We start from the raw sequence: 15,459 nt of genomic DNA on the forward strand, positions 1-15,459 counted from the left end.
CGGGTCGAGACCCTTCTTCAGCCTCTGCAGTTTTTCTCCTTTAGCCAGCATCTGCAGTTTTTTTTCCCCCAATTAACCAGCATCTGCAGAGGCTAGTGGAATCAAGGGATGTGGGGAGAAGGCAGGCACGGGTTACTGATTGTGGATGATCAGCCATGATCACAATGAACGGCGGTGCTGGCTCGAAGGGCCGAATGGCCTCCTCCTGCACCTATTTTCTATGTTTCTATATTTCTATGACACTTGAGAAGCTTAGCCTCCCTCCAGGTGGACTGATTTCATTCCGAGACATTGCAAAGAACTTTGAACACAGGAAAGGTTTATTTTGTTCTGTACATTCCTTCATTCATTGATAATACAAACAAACATGGTTATTTATGTACAGCAGGTCCACCACCGATTTTCCGGCACCCTTGGTTCCAGAGCCTGGTCAGATTATACTGCACCTGGAGTACTGTGTGCAGTTTTGGTCTCCAAATTTGAGGAAGGATATTCTTGCAATTGAGGGCGTGCAGCGTAGGTTTACTAGGTTAATTCCCGGAATGGCGGGACTGTCGTATGTTGAAAGACTGGAGCGACTAGGCTTGTATACACTGGAATTTAGAAGGATGAGAGGAGATCTTATCGAAACGTATAAGATTATTAAGGGGTTGGACATGTTAGAGGCAGGAAACATGTTCCCAATGTTGGGGGAGTCCAGAACCAGGGGCCACAGTTTAAGAATAAGGGGTAGAACTGAGATGAGGAAAAACTTTTTCAGTCAGAGAGTTGTGAATCTGTGGAATTCTCTGCCTCAGAAGGCAGTGGAGGCCAATTCTCTGAAAGCATTCAAGAGAGAGCTAGATAGAGCTCTTAAGGATAGCGGAGTCAGGGGGTATGGGGAGAAGGCAGGAACGGGGCACTGATTGAGAATGATCAGCCATGATCACATTGAATGGCGGTGCTGGCTCGAAGGGCCGAAAGGCCTCCTCCTGCACCTATTGTCTATTGTCTATAACGTGTCGCCGGACTCCGGGATCATGGCCTCCGGGAGGAGTCCAACGGTTCCGGAACATTCCACCTAGGCCGCCGAGGGTCTGAGATATCGGCCCACAAAGTCGGCCTCGGGAGTGGGGGATGGGAACGGATCTGCCAGGGCCGGAGTTCCAGAGCCCCGGACGCAAGTGGGGGGGGGTGCAAATTCCACCCGCCAATCTGCCGCGGAAGTCCCGATGAGGTCGAGATCGGCCGCCTCCCCGGCAGAGGCTTCACATTTTCTGGGGGAGTTGAGTGGTGGGGGGGGGGGAGGGATTTCAAGTGCGCTCTCATAGTTTAGTTTAGTTTGGAGACACAGCGCGGAAACAGGCCCTGTGGCCAGCGATCCCCGCACACTAACACTATCCTACGCACACCAGGGACAATTTGTACATACGTACAAAGTCAATTATCCTACAGACCTGCACGTCTTTGGAGCGTGGGAGGAAACAGGAGTTCCCGGAGAAAACCCACGCAGGTCACGGGGAGAACGTACAAACTCCGCCCGTAGTTGGGATCGAACCTGGGTTTCCTTGTCCGGATTAAAGGAGGCGAAAAAATCAGTGGTGGCACAGCAACAGAAAGGTGGCAACAAAACAATTAGCCAACGCAGATTATAATTCTGCTAACTTCAGCGACTAAAGGGTTTTGATCTTCACGGCAGATGTGACTCAGTAGTTAGGCTCAGTAGGGTGGTTCGTTTGGTTACAAAGTGGGAGGTCGTGAGAATTTGATTAGTATAGTTCAGAGATACAGCGCGGAAACAGGCCCTTTCGGCCCACCAAGTCCGCGCCGACCGGCGATCCCAGCACACTAACACTATCCCGACACACACGAAGGAACAATTTACATTTATACCAAGACAAATTAACCTACAAACCTGCACGTCTTTGGAGTGTGGGGGGAAACGGAAGATCTCGGGGAAAACCCACGCAGGTCACGGGGAGAACGTACAAACTCCGTACAGACAGCACCCGTAGTCGGGATGGAACCCGGGTCTCCGGCGCTGTGAGGCAGCAAATCTACCGCCGCGCCACCGTGACGCACGTATCGTTGATGATGCAGCTGAAATCTTCATCTTCACCTGCTGTGCGCTCAACTAAAGATGAAGGACGTGGAACCGGCGAGAGAGAGAGAGAGAGAGAGCGCGCTGGGGGGAGATGGAGACTTGCAAACCACAGACAGAGCCAGTATTCACCACGAACAAACATCTCGTTCACATTGTAGGGTTAATAAGCAATGAGGTATTAAACTAACATTAACGTTATTTAATTTAAAAAAAACACATTTCACAGTTTTGAGCACATGCGGAAGATACTTCTGAAATATATTCTATGCTGGTGAGGCGTTCACTTCAGTAAGCCCATAAGATCATACCACATAAGAGCAGAATTAGGCCATTCGGCCTCGTGAAGTCTTCCCTTCCTCGATTCGTGCGGCTGTCAGGGGTTACGGGGAAAAGGAATGGGGTTGAGAGGGAGAGACAGATCGGCCACGATTGAATGGCGGAATAGACTTGATGGGCCGAATGGCTTAATTCTGCTCCTCGAACTTATCGAGTCATAGAGCGATACAGTGTGGAAACAGGCCCTTCAGCCCAACTTGCCCAACAATGGCCCAGCCACACTAGTCCCACCTGCCTGCGTTTGGTCCATAACCCTCCAAACCTGTCCTATCCATGTACCTGTCTAACGTCGGGATAGTCTCAGCCTCAACTACCTCCTCTGGCAGCTTGTTCCATATACCCACCAACCTCTGTGTGAAAAAGTTACCCCTCGGATTCCTATTAAATCTTTTCCCCCTTCACCTTGAACCCGTGTCCTCTGGCCCTCGATTCCCCTACTCTGGAGGAGAGACTCTGTGCATCTACCCAATCTATTCCTCTGATGAACCTGGAGAATTGAGAGATTCTACGTTAAGGTCTGTGGACGATTGATTAATTGGAAGTATTCTCCTGGGTTAACGGCTTCAGACCATATGGAGTGGGACCTGCACATCAAACCAAAATGTAGACCATGTCCACAGTGCAGGGAGATACAGCATGGAACTACAGGCCCTTCGGCCCACCGAGTCCTGCCGACCATCGGTCACCCGTTCACACTGGTTCTGTGTTATTCCACGGTCTCATCCACTCCCTGCACTCTAGGGGGAAATTTACAGAGGGCCAATTAACCTACAAATTCCTAAAGCCTTTGGGATGTGGGAGGAAACCGGAGCACCCGGAGGAAACCCACACAGGTCACGGGGAGAACGTGCAAACTCCGAACAGACGGCGCCCGCAGTCAGGATCGAACCCGGATCTCTGGCGCTGTGAGGCAGCACATGGCCATTTAACTCAAGTCATTGAGTTAAGTAACATTGAAGGTTGGCACAAAAAGCCGGAGTAACTCAGCGGGTCAGGCAGCGTCTCCGGAGAAATGGAACAGGTGACGTTTCGGGTCGAGACCCTTCTTCAGACTGAGAGTCCGGGGGAGAGGGAAACTAGTGGTATGAAAAGGTGCAGGACAAATCAGAGCTGGCACCGATGACTCATGGAAGGTGGAGCCCACAATGGTCCATTGTTGGCTGCAGAAGGATTGATAATGAAAGGTTTACAAAGTGAAACTAGCAAGGTGAACTGGGGTGGGAGTGAGAGGGGAAGCAAAGATCACTTGAAATTGGAGAAATCAATACTCAGACTGCTGGGTTGTAAGCTGCCCAAGCGAAATATGTTCCTCCAATGTGCATGTAGTGAAATTTACGGAATGTTAGGATAGGACAGGTTTAGAGGGATATGGGCCAAACGCGGGCAGGTGGGGCTAGTGCAGATGGGACATGTTAGCCGGCGTGGGCAAGTTGGGCCGAAGGGCCCGTTTCCACGCCGTTAGAGTCTATGCCTATTTAGACAGGTGCATGGATAGGACAAGTTTAGATATGGGCCAAACGCGGGCAGGTGGGACTAGTGCAGATGGGGCATGTTGGCAAGTTGGGCTGAAGGGCCTGCTCCACGCCGTTAGAGTCTATGCCTATTTAGACAGGTACATGGATAGGACAGGTTTAGATACAATCCGCAGGCGTTGCCACTTTCATTTCACTGAACATCTTGTATGTGTATGTGACAAATAAACTTGACTTGACTTGACTTGATGGGCCAAACGTGGGCAGGTGAGGCTAGTGCAGATGGGGCATGTTGGCAAGTTGGGCCGAAGGGCCTGTTTCCACGCCACATCGCTCTATGACCCTCCGACGGCCCGGCTTGTAACAGGATGGGCGCCACCTCCTCGCGGCCTGGAGACGGGCGAGGCGTTGGCGGGCTAGAGGCTATCTCACCCGCTGGTGGATGGTGACGCAGCCGTGGTAACTGGCGCAGCGCGGCATGTCGGACACGTGGCTCAGCTCGCCGGAGGCGGGGTCCACGCGCAGCACGCGGTCCGTGCCTTCCGCCAGCCCGTCCTTGCCCCCCAGGATGTACAGCATCCCGTCGCTCACGGTCAGCCCACTGTTCTCCTGCGGACCCCAAGGAGAAGGAGGAGAAGGGGTTAGTATTTACACAGCCGTTCACCTTCACCAAACACCCCCCTCACCTAAATACGTCTCAATTAGAACATCGAACACATTATAGACAACAGACAATAGGTGCAGGAGGAGGCCATTCGGCACTTCGAGCCAGCACCGCCATTCAATGTGATCATGGCTGATCATTCTCAATCAGTACCCCGTTCCTGCCTTCTCCCCATACCCCCTGACTCTGCTATCCTTAAGAGCTCTACAACAAGATCTGGGTGTCCTAGTGCATCAGTCACTGAAAGGAAGCATGCAGGTACAGCAGGCAGTGAAGAAAGCCAATGTAATGTTGGCCTTCATAACAAGACGAGTTGAGTATAGGAGCAAAGAGGTCCTTCTGCAGTTGTACAGGGCCCTAGTGAGACCGCACCTGGAGTACTGTGTGCAGTTTTGGTCTCCAAATTTGAGGAAGAATATTCTTGCTATTGAGGGAGTGCAGCGTAGGTTTACTAGGTTAATTCCCGGAATGGCGGGACTATCATATGTTGAAAGACTGGAGCGACTAGGCTTGTATACACTGGAATTTAGAAGGATGAGAGGAGATCTTATCGAAACGTATAAGATTATTAAGGGGTTGGACACGTTAGAGGCAGGAAACATGTTCCCAATGTTGGGGGAGTCCAGAACAAGGGGCCACAGTTTAAGAATAAGGGGTAGGCCATTTAGAACTGAGATGAGGAAAAACTTTTTCAGTCAGAAAGTTGTGAATCTGTGGAATTCTCTGCCTCAGAGGGCAGTCAGTGGAGGCCAATTCTCTGAATGCATTCAAGAGAGAGCTAGATAGAGCTCTTAAGGATAGCGGAGTCAGGGGGTATGGGGAGAAGGCAGGAACGGGGTACTGATTGAGAATGATCAGCCATGATCACATTGAATGGCGGTGCTGGCTCTAAGGGCCGAATGGCCTCCTCCTGCACCTATTGTCTATTGTTTATCCTTAAGAGCTCTATCTAGCTCTCTCTTGAAAGCATCCAGAGAATTAGCCTTCACTGCCTTCTGAGGCAGAGAGTTCCACAGATTCACAACTCTCTGACTGAAAAAGTTTTTCCTCATCTCCGTTCTAAATGGCCTACCACTTATTCTTAAACTGTGGCCCCTGGTTCTGGACTCCCCCAACATTGGGAACATGTTTCCTGCCTCTAACGTGTCCAACCCCTTAATAATCTTATATGTTTCAATAAGATCCGCTCTCATCCTTCTAAATTCCAGTGTATACAAGCCTAGTCGCTCAGGTCTTTCAATTATCGAAGATATTGGGTTAATTCCCGGGATGGCGGGACTGTCGTATGTTGAAAGAATGGAGCGACATTTAGGACTGAGATGAGGAAAAACTTCTTCACCCAGAATTCTCTGTTATAGAAGGCAGTGGAGGCCAATTCACTGGGTGTTTTCAAGAGAGAGTTAGAAACATAAAAACATAGAAACATAGAAAATAGGTGCAGGAGGAGGCCATTTGGCCCTTCGAGCCAGCACTGCCATTCATTGTGATCATGGCTGATCATCCACAATCAGTAACCCGTGCCTGCCTACTGCCCATATCCCTTGATTCCACTAGCCCCTAGAGCTCTATCTAACTCTCTTTTAAATTCATCCAGTGAATTGGCCTCCACTGCCCTCTGTGGCAGAGAATTCCACAAATTCACAATAAATTCTCTGGGTGAAAAAGTTTTTTCTCACTTCATTTTTAAATGGCCTCCCCTTTATTCTTAGACTGCGTGGCCCCTGGTTCTGGACTCCCCCGACATTGAGAACATTTTTTCTGCATCTAGCTTTTCCAGTCCTTTCATAATTTTATACGTCTCTATAAGAGTTAGATAGAATCCTTATCTATATCGAAATCAAGGGATTTTGGGGAGAAAACAGGAACGGGGTACTGATTTAGGATGATCAGCCATAATCGTATTGAATGGCGGTGCTGGCTCGAAGGGCCGAATGGGCTACTCCTGCACTTATTTTATAGACAATAGACAATAGGTGCAGAAGGTCATTCGGCCCTTCGAGCCAGCACCACCATTCAATGTGTAAGACAATAACTGCAGAGGCTGGTACAAATCGAAGGTATTTATTTCACAAAATGCTGGAATAACTCAGCAGGTCAGGCAGCATCTCAGGAGAGAAGGAATGGGTGATGTTTCAGGTCGAGACCCTTCTTCAGATCACCATTCAACGTGATCATGCCTGATCTGTAACTGACCGCAGGTAGACCCAAATTCAGCACACGGACCAAGGAAGTAGTTTTAGAATGAGCTTTATTTCTACCTGCTCGTGGTCGGGGACAGAAGACAGGCGTTCACCAGGGCTACAACGAGGCATGAAGGTCGGGAGCAGGCAGGGTCAGCAACAGGAAATCAGTCCAAGAGAGAATGCTGGAGCGTCTTGTATGAGGACTAAGAACAATCTGGCAAAGAGTGTGTGTGCAGGAAGGGTTTATATGCTGGCTTGATTGGTGATCTGGAGCAGGTGAGTGAACAGGTGAGGGGAGTTGGCTTAACGTGGTGGGCGTGGCTGGCAGGCGAGTGAACAGGACAGACTGTGACATGATCATTCACAATCACAGTTTTCTATGTTTCCATTTTGTATGTTTCTACGCACAGATCTTACCAGCGGTCCTGGGATCTGCATCAACACGGTCCAGAGGTCTTGTCGTGGATCGTACTTGTACACGCTGTCCATCAGGCCTCCCACGACGTAGATCGTGTCGCTCAGGCTGACCGCGTTAATGCAGCGCTGGGCAAAGGGAGTGGAGCTGGTGAAACTCCATTCATCTTCCAGTGGGTCGTAGCTTTGTACCTGCAAGAGGAGCAGGTGAAACGTACTGTTTAGTTTTGGAGATACAGCGCACGGAAAGGGGCCCTTCGGCCCACCGGGTCCGTGCTGACCAGCGATCCCCACACATTAACACCATCCTACACCCACTCAGGAGGTAAAGCGAGTAAAGTCCGATCAAAGATAGTCCGAGGGTCACCAATGAGGTAGATAGTAGTTCAGCATTGCTCTCTGGTTGTGTGTGGTAGGATGGTTCAGTTGCCTAATAACAGCCGGGAAGAAACAGCCCCTGAATCTGGAGGTGTGCGTTTTCACACTTCTGCACCTTTTGCCCGATGGGAGAGGGGAGAAGAGGGAGTGACCGGGGTGAGACTGGTCCGTGATGATGCTGCTGGCCTTGCCGAGGCAGCGTGAGGTGTAGATGGAGTCAGTGGAAGGGAGGTTGGTTCGCGTGATGGGTCTGGGCATCACAGATTGGTTCGGGAAACAGCTCCATCCAAGACCGCAAGAAATTGCCGCGAATTGTGGACGCAGCCCAGACCGTCACACAAACCAACCTCCCTTCTACAGTGGACAGATACAGGAGAAAGGGAGTAACATGGATAGCAAGTGTGGAGGATAGCGCTGGTGAAGAGTTGATCGCGAGCTGGCATAGACTCGGTGGGTCGAAGGGCCTGTTTTCGCACTGTTTCTCTAAACTAAACTATGCTAAAAAGAGTCATAAGAGTGATAGAGTCTTAGAGTGATACAGCGTGGAAACAGGCCCTTCGGCCCAACTCGCCCATGCTGGTCACCAATGTCCCAGCTACCCTAGTTCCACTTGCCTGCCTCCAAACCTGTCCTATCCATGTACCCGTCCAACTGTTTCTTAAACGATGGGATAGTCCCAGCCTCAACTTCCTCCTCTGGCAGCTCGTTCCATACACCCACCACCCTCTGTGTGAAAAAAGTTACCTCTCGGATTCCTATTAAATCTTTTCCCCTTCACCTTGAACCTATGCCCTCTGGTCCTCGATTCCCCTACTCTGGGCAAGAGACTCTGTGCGCCTACCCGATCTATTCCTCTCATGATTTTGTACACCTCTATAAGATCTCCCCTCATCCTCCTGCGCTCCATGGAATAGAGTCCCAGCCTGCTCAACCTCTCCCTGTAGCTCACACCCTCTAGTCCTGGCAACATCCTCGTGCACCAAGTCCAGAGGGGAAAGTTGGCGTCTTTAGATTTAGATTTTTTTAGATTTAGAGATACAGCGAGGAAACAGGCCCTTCGGCCCACCGAGTCCGCGCCGCCCAGCGATCGCCACACACCAACACTATCCTACACACACTAGGGACAATTTTTACATTTACACCAAGTCAATTAACCTACAAACCCGCACGTCTTTGGAGTGTGGGAGGAAACCAAAGATCTCGGAGAAAACCCACGCAGGTCACGGGGAGAACGTACAAACTCCGTACAGACGGCGCCCGTAGTCGGGATCGAACCCGGGTCTCCGGCGCTGCATTCGCTGTAAGGCGGCAACTCTAGCGCCGCGCCACCGTGCCGCCGTGTCTTACCTTGTTGGAATTCTTCTTGTCGCTCAGCGCTCCCCCGATCACGAGGACTTTGTTTAAACATGCAGCGATGGCCGCCGAGCTCACAGCTTCCAATAATGGGGCTTGGAAGGTCCAGCGGTTCTGGGCCGCGTTGTAACACTCGACGCTCGACATGCGGCTGAAACCGTTGAAGCCACCCACGGCGTAGAGCTGCAACGCGAGAGACAGAGAGAGTCAGAGAGAGAGAGAGAGAGTCGCTGTGCAGAGGAAGGAACTGCAGGTAGAACACGTAGGCTTGCATTCACTGGAGGCCATTTTAAAACTGAGGTGAGAAAGGAACTTTTTCACCCAGAGAGTTGTGAATTTGTGGAATTCTCTGCCACAGAGGGCAGTGGAGGCCAAATCACTTCCTTAACTCTGTGTCTCCCTCTCCCCCCGACTCTCAGTCTGGAGAAGCGTCGCCCATTCCTTCTCTCCAGAGATGCTGCCTGTCCCGCTGAGTTACTACTTTAGCATTTTGTGTCAATCTTTGGTGTAAACCAGCATCTGCAGTTCCTTGTGTAGGAGAAAAACTGCAGATGCTGGCTAAAGGAGAAAAACTGCAGATGCTGAAGAAGGGTCTCGACCCGAAACGTCAACTCTAGTTGTGCAAGACGTTGGTGGACACCAGCCATGGTGTAATTAATACTGGGATGGAAATCACGCACCAGCTTCTATGAAATTCCCAATGACACCAATATTGTAGAGGGTTTGAGAGGCCTACCTTGCCCTGTATGGCCACCATTTTATGCCGCCATCTTCCTTTGTTCAAACGTGCCACCCTGAGCCACACATTGAGCAGAGAGTTGTACATCCACACGTCCTTGCTGTACAGATGCCCACCTGAATACACAGGGGAAGAAAAAAACACTATGTTGTATTAAATCCAACCGGCTGGTGCCCTGTATCTTGCGTGCATCTCCAAACCCTGGAGATCGGCCCGGCTCTTTATTGCCACGGGCGCGATGTGGCGCGGACTTCAACATCGTGGAGCTGCGATCCTTTGTGTGTGTGTGTCTCTGTGTGTGTGTGTCTGTGTGTGTGTGTGTGTGTGTGTCTGTGTGTGTGTGCGTGTGCGTGTCTGTGTGTGTGTGTGTGTGTGTGTGTGTGTGTGTGTGTGTGTGTGTGTGTGTGTGTGTGTGTGTGTGTGTGTGTGTGTCTGTGTCTGTGTGTGGTGTGTGTGTGTGTGTGTGTGCGTGCGTGTGTGTGTATATGATATAATGATAATAATATACACACACACACTGGACTTTCTTCCTGTTTATTACATCGATTCCAGTGCACTATGTTTACATATTCTGTTGAGCTGCTGCTGGTAGGGATTTCATTGTTCTGTTGGGGAACTAGACGAGATATCAAAACCAAGAATAATCCTTGGCGAAGGAAATTCGGCACATCTTAGCGCACAATATGTAACAGCATGCCACAACCTGAGAGACAGTGAATGACCAACATGTACACATACACTCATACATAAATTGGCACTAAGGAAATTAATATCGACCTACTAAACGTGCTACCTTGCTGTACTATTTACAACTGCAAGAACGAGTAGCAATAAAAGGCTATAAATGTATTACAATAGACAATAGACAATAGGTGCAGGAGGAGGCCATTCGGCCCTTCGAGCCAGCACCGCCATTCAATGTGATCATGGCTGATCATTCTCAATCAGTACCCCGTTCCTGCCTTCTCCCCATACCCCCTGACTCCGCTATCCTTAAGAGCTCTATCCAGCTCTCTCTTGAATGCATTCAGAGAATTGGCCTCCACTGCCTTCTGAGGCAGAGAATTCCACAGATTCACAACTCTCTGACTGAAAAAGGTTTTCCTCATCTCAGTTCTAAATGGCCTACCCCTTATTCTTAAACTGTGGCCCCTTGTTCTGGACTCCCCCAACATTGGGAACATGTTTCCTGCCTCTAACGTGTCCAACCCCTTAATAATCTTTATAATGCGTGAATATATATATATATGTATGTACAGGGGCAGATCGACCCATGCATTGTATATTTGTTTTTATATTCATGCATTTTAAATATGTATGTTATGTTCCATACTTTGGCAATATAACGATGTATCTTATCATGCCAATAAAGTATTTTAAATTGAATTGAAATCGAGATTGGTTACAGAGAACAACAAATCTTGACTGGTTACCTGAGAGGAAGATGTCGTTCTTCAGGGTGCAAACGGCAAACTCGTACTTGGAGTAGTCGGGTATCTTTGCCAGCTGCGCCCAGTCCCCGGTGGTCGGGTTGAATCTCTCGGTGTACGGCAACGATGCCCGACTCTTCCGGTCGCAGCCGCCCACCACCAGGATCACCTCTGCCATCTTGGCAAACCTGGGCAAGGGGGGGGGTGGGGGGAAACCAACGGCTGTGGTTACGCCCTGTAGACTTTGCAGAGATACAGCACGGATACCGGCCCTTCAAGTCAAGTCAAGTCAAGTTTATTTGTCACATACACATACACGCTGTGCAGTGAAATGAAAGTGGCAACGCCTGCGGATTGTGCACAAAAAAGAATTACAGTTACAGCATATAAATAAAAGTTATTAAAGTTATTATAGTGTAGACAAAAATTTAGTCTCTGGGGTTATAAAAGTTGACAGTCCTGATGGCCTGTGGGAAGAAACTCCGTCTCATCCTCTCCGTTTTCACAGCGTGACAGCGGAGGCGTTTGCCTGACCGTAGCAGCTGGAACAATCCGTTGCTGGGGTGGCAGGGGTCCCCCATAATGTTGCTGGCTCTGGATCTGCACCTCCTGATGTATAGGTCCTGCAGGGGGGCGAGTGTAGTTCCCATGGTGCGTTCAGCCCAACGCACTACTCTCTGCAGGGCCTTCCTGTCCTGGGCAGAGCTGTTCCCAAACCAGACTGTGATGTTGCCGGACAGGATGCTCTCTACAGCCCCAGAGTAGAAGCACTGAAGGATTCTCAGAGAGACTCTGAATTTCCTCAGCTGTCTGAGATGGTAAAGGCGCTGCTTAGCCTTACCCACCAGTGCGGCAATGTGCGTTGCCCATGTCAGATCCTCTGTGATGTGGACTCCCCAGCGAGTCAGGGTTACGGGGAGAAGGCAGGAGAATGGGGTTAGGAGGGAGAGATAGACCAGCCATGATTGACAATAGACAATAGGTGCAGGAGGAGGCCCTTCGAGCCAGCACCGCCATTCACCGTGATCATGGCTGATCATCCACAATCAGTAACCCGTGCCTGCCTTCTCCCCATATCCCTTGATTCCGCTAGCCCCTAGAGCTCTATCTAACTCTCTTTTAAATCCATCCAGTGAATTGGCCTCCACTGCCCTCTGTGGCAGAGAATTCCACAAATTCACAACTCTCTGGGTGAAAAAGTTTCTTCTCACCTCAGTTTTAAATGGCCTCCTCTTTATCCTTAAACTGCAGCTCCTGGTTCTGGAACCTTGATGGGCCGAATGGCCTAATTCTGCTCTTATGTCTTGTGAACTTTTACCACTATTCCGTTTTCTCATCCACTCCTTACCCTGGTCAGGCCACATTTGGAGAATTAAAGAACGTTCATTTCAGAAAAGAGGTGAGGACAAACGTCTTTGGTCAGAGGGTGGTGAATCTGTGGAATTCATTGCCACACACGGCTGTGGAATAAAGGGTAGTCCATTTAGAACGTAGATGAGGAAAAACCTTTTTCAGTCAGAGAGTTGTAAATCTATGGAATTCTCTGCCTCAGAAGGCAGTGGAGGCCAAGTCTCTGAATGCATTCAAGAGAGAGCTAGATAGAGCTCTTAAGGATAGCGGAGTCAGGGGGTATGGGGAGAAGGCAGGAACGGGGTACTGATTGAGAATGATCAGCCACGATCACATGGAATGGTGGTGCTGGCTCGAAGGGCTGAATGGCCTACTCCTGCACCTATTTTCTATTAATAGAACTTGATTTATCCTAGGAGGGAAATTGAGCTGCCAACAGTGATAAAAGCACAAAATACATGAAACATGAAATCAGAGGGGAGAAGAGGGAGTGGCCCTCTCCTATTGTCTAGTGTCTATTGTCTATTGTCAAGTGTCAAGTGGCTATTGTCTATTGTCTAGCGTCTATTGTCTGTTGTCTATTGTCTATTGTCTAGCGTCTATTGTCTATTGTCTATTGTCTATTGTCTAGTGTCTATTGTCCATTGTCTATTGTCTATTGTCTATTGTCTATTGTCTAGCGTCTATTGTCTATTGTCTAGTGTCTATTGTCTAGTGTCTATTGTCTATTGTCTAGTGTTTTATTGTCTAGTGTCTAGTGTCTATTGTCTATTGTCAAATGTCTATTGTCTATTGTCTAGCGTCTAGCGTCTATTGTCTAGTATCTATTGTCTAGTGTCTAGTGTCTAGCGCCTATTGTCTAGTATCTAGTGTCTAGTGTCTAGTGTCTAGTGTCTAGTGTCTAGTGTCTATTGTCCATTGTCTATTGTCCATTGTCTATTGTCCATTGTCTATTGTCTAGTGTCTAGTGTCTATTGTCTATTGTCAAATGTCTATTGTCTATTGTCTAGCGTCTATTGTCTAGCGTCTAGCGTCTATTGTCTAGTATCTATTGTCTAGTGTCTAGTGTCTAGTGTCTAGTGTCTATTGTCTAGTGTCGAGTGTCGAGTGTCTATTGTCCATTGTCTATTGTCTAATGTCTATTGTCTAGTATCTATTGTCTATTGTCTATTGTCTATTGTCTAGTGTCTAGTGTCCATTGTCTATTGTCTGGTGTCTAGTGTCTAGTGTTTATTGTCTATTGTCTATTGTCTATTGTCTATTGTCTATTGTCTATTGTCTAGTGTCTATTGTCTAGTATCTATTGTCTATTGTCTATTGTCTAGTGTCTAGTGTCCATTGTCTATTGTCTATTGTCTGGTGTCTAGTGTCTAGTGTTTATTGTCTATTGTCTATTGTCTATTGTCTATTGTCTAGTGTCTATTGTCTATTGTCTATTGTCTAGTGTCTAGTGTCTAGTGTCCATTGTCTATTGTCTATTGTCTGGTGTCTAGTGTCTAGTGTCCATTGTCTATTGTCTATTGTCTATTGTCTAGTGTCTATTGTCTAGTGTTTTATTGTCTAGTGTCTAGTGTCTATTGTCTATTGTCTAGTGTCTAGTGTCTAGTGTCCATTGTCTATTGTCTATTGTCTGGTGTCTAGTGTCTAGTGTTTATTGTCTATTGTCTATTGTCTATTGTCTATTGTCTATTGTCTAGTGTCTATTGTCTATTGTCTATTGTCTATTGTCTATTGTCTATTGTCTAGTGTCTATTGTCTATTGTCTATTGTCTATTGTCTAGTGTCTATTGTCTAGTGTCTATTGTCTAGTGTCGAGTGTCTATTGTCTATTGTCTATTGTCTATTGTCTATTGTCTAATGTCTATTGTCTAATGTCTATTGTCTAGTGTCTATTGTCTAGTGTCTGTTGTCTATTGTCTAGTGTCTATTGTCTATTGTCTAGTGTTTTATTGTCTAGTGTCTAGTGTCTATTGTCTATTGTCAAATGTCTATTGTCTATTGTCTAGCGTCTAGCGTCTATTGTCTAGTATCTATTGTCTAGTGTCTAGTGTCTAGTGTCTAGCACCTATTGTCTAGTATCTAGTGTCTAGTGTCTAGTGTCTAGTGTCTAGTGTCTAGTGTCTATTGTCCATTGTCCATTGTCTATTGTCCATTGTCCATTGTCCATTGTCTATTGTCTAGTGTCTAGTGTCTAGTGTCTATTGTCTATTGTCAAATGTCTATTGTCTATTGTCTAGCGTCTATTGTCTAGCGTCTAGCGTCTATTGTCTAGTATCTATTGTCTATTGTCTAGTGTCTAGTGTCCATTGTCTATTGTCTGGTGTCTAGTGTCTAGTGTCTAGTGTTTATTGTCTATTGTCTATTGTCTATTGTCTATTGTCTATTGTCTAGTGTCTAGTGTCTAGTGTCCATTGTCTATTGTCTAGTGTCTGGTGTCTAGTGTCCATTGTCTATTGTCTATTGTCTATTGTCTATTGTCTGGTGTCTAGTGTCTAGTGTCTAGTGTTTATTGTCTATTGTCTATTGTCTATTGTCTAGTGTCTAGTGTCTAGTGTCCATTGTCTATTGTCTATTGTCTAGTGTCTATTGTCTATTGTCTATTGTCTGGTGTCTAGTGTCTAGTGTCTAGTGTTTATTGTCTATTGTCTATTGTCTATTGTCTAGTGTCTAGTGTCTAGTGTCCATTGTCTATTGTCTATTGTCTAGTGTCTATTGTCTATTGTCTATTGTCTATTGTCTATTGTCTATTGTCTAGTGTCTATTGTCTATTGTCTAGTGTCTAGTGTCTATTGTCTAGTGTTTTATTGTCTAGTGTCTATTGTCTATTGTCTAGTGTCTATTGTCTAGTGTCTGTTGCCTATTGTCTAGTGTCTAGTGTCTAAGGTTGGCTGCTACTTACTTGCGAGGCCTGGTCCTGGGGCTGGTGATCTCGCTGCCAAAGATGTGGAACTTCCTGGCCTCTTGTAACAAGGGGAAACACTCCCTGGAGTCCAGGATCAACCGGTCGGTCTCGACGTTCTCGACGAAGTAGACGGGATCGAGGAGCGGGAGTCTGAC

The 15,459-nt window shown here is 47.7% G+C and overlaps 1 protein-coding gene across 1 annotated transcript in view; it reads right to left on the reverse strand.

The window, feature by feature from the left end:
• Positions 1–324: 324 nt before the first annotated feature.
• LOC144595039 (kelch-like protein 24) overlaps positions 325–15,459 on the reverse strand; it is a 15,869-nt gene continuing 734 nt past the window's right edge. The window contains exons 1-6 of the mRNA XM_078401980.1: positions 15,302–15,459; positions 11,056–11,240; positions 9,620–9,738; positions 8,878–9,066; positions 7,156–7,344; positions 325–4,500 (exon numbers count right to left, since the gene is read on the reverse strand). The exon at positions 15,302–15,459 is cut by the window's right edge and continues 734 nt beyond it. Coding sequence (XP_078258106.1) covers positions 4,315–4,500; positions 7,156–7,344; positions 8,878–9,066; positions 9,620–9,738; positions 11,056–11,240; positions 15,302–15,459 — 1,026 coding nt within the window. The 3' untranslated portion in view covers positions 325–4,314. The remainder of the gene's footprint in view (positions 4,501–7,155; positions 7,345–8,877; positions 9,067–9,619; positions 9,739–11,055; positions 11,241–15,301) is intronic.

This window comes from Rhinoraja longicauda, chromosome 7 (genome assembly GCF_053455715.1).
Source record: "Rhinoraja longicauda isolate Sanriku21f chromosome 7, sRhiLon1.1, whole genome shotgun sequence".
Taxonomy (NCBI): Eukaryota; Metazoa; Chordata; class Chondrichthyes; order Rajiformes; family Arhynchobatidae; genus Rhinoraja; species Rhinoraja longicauda.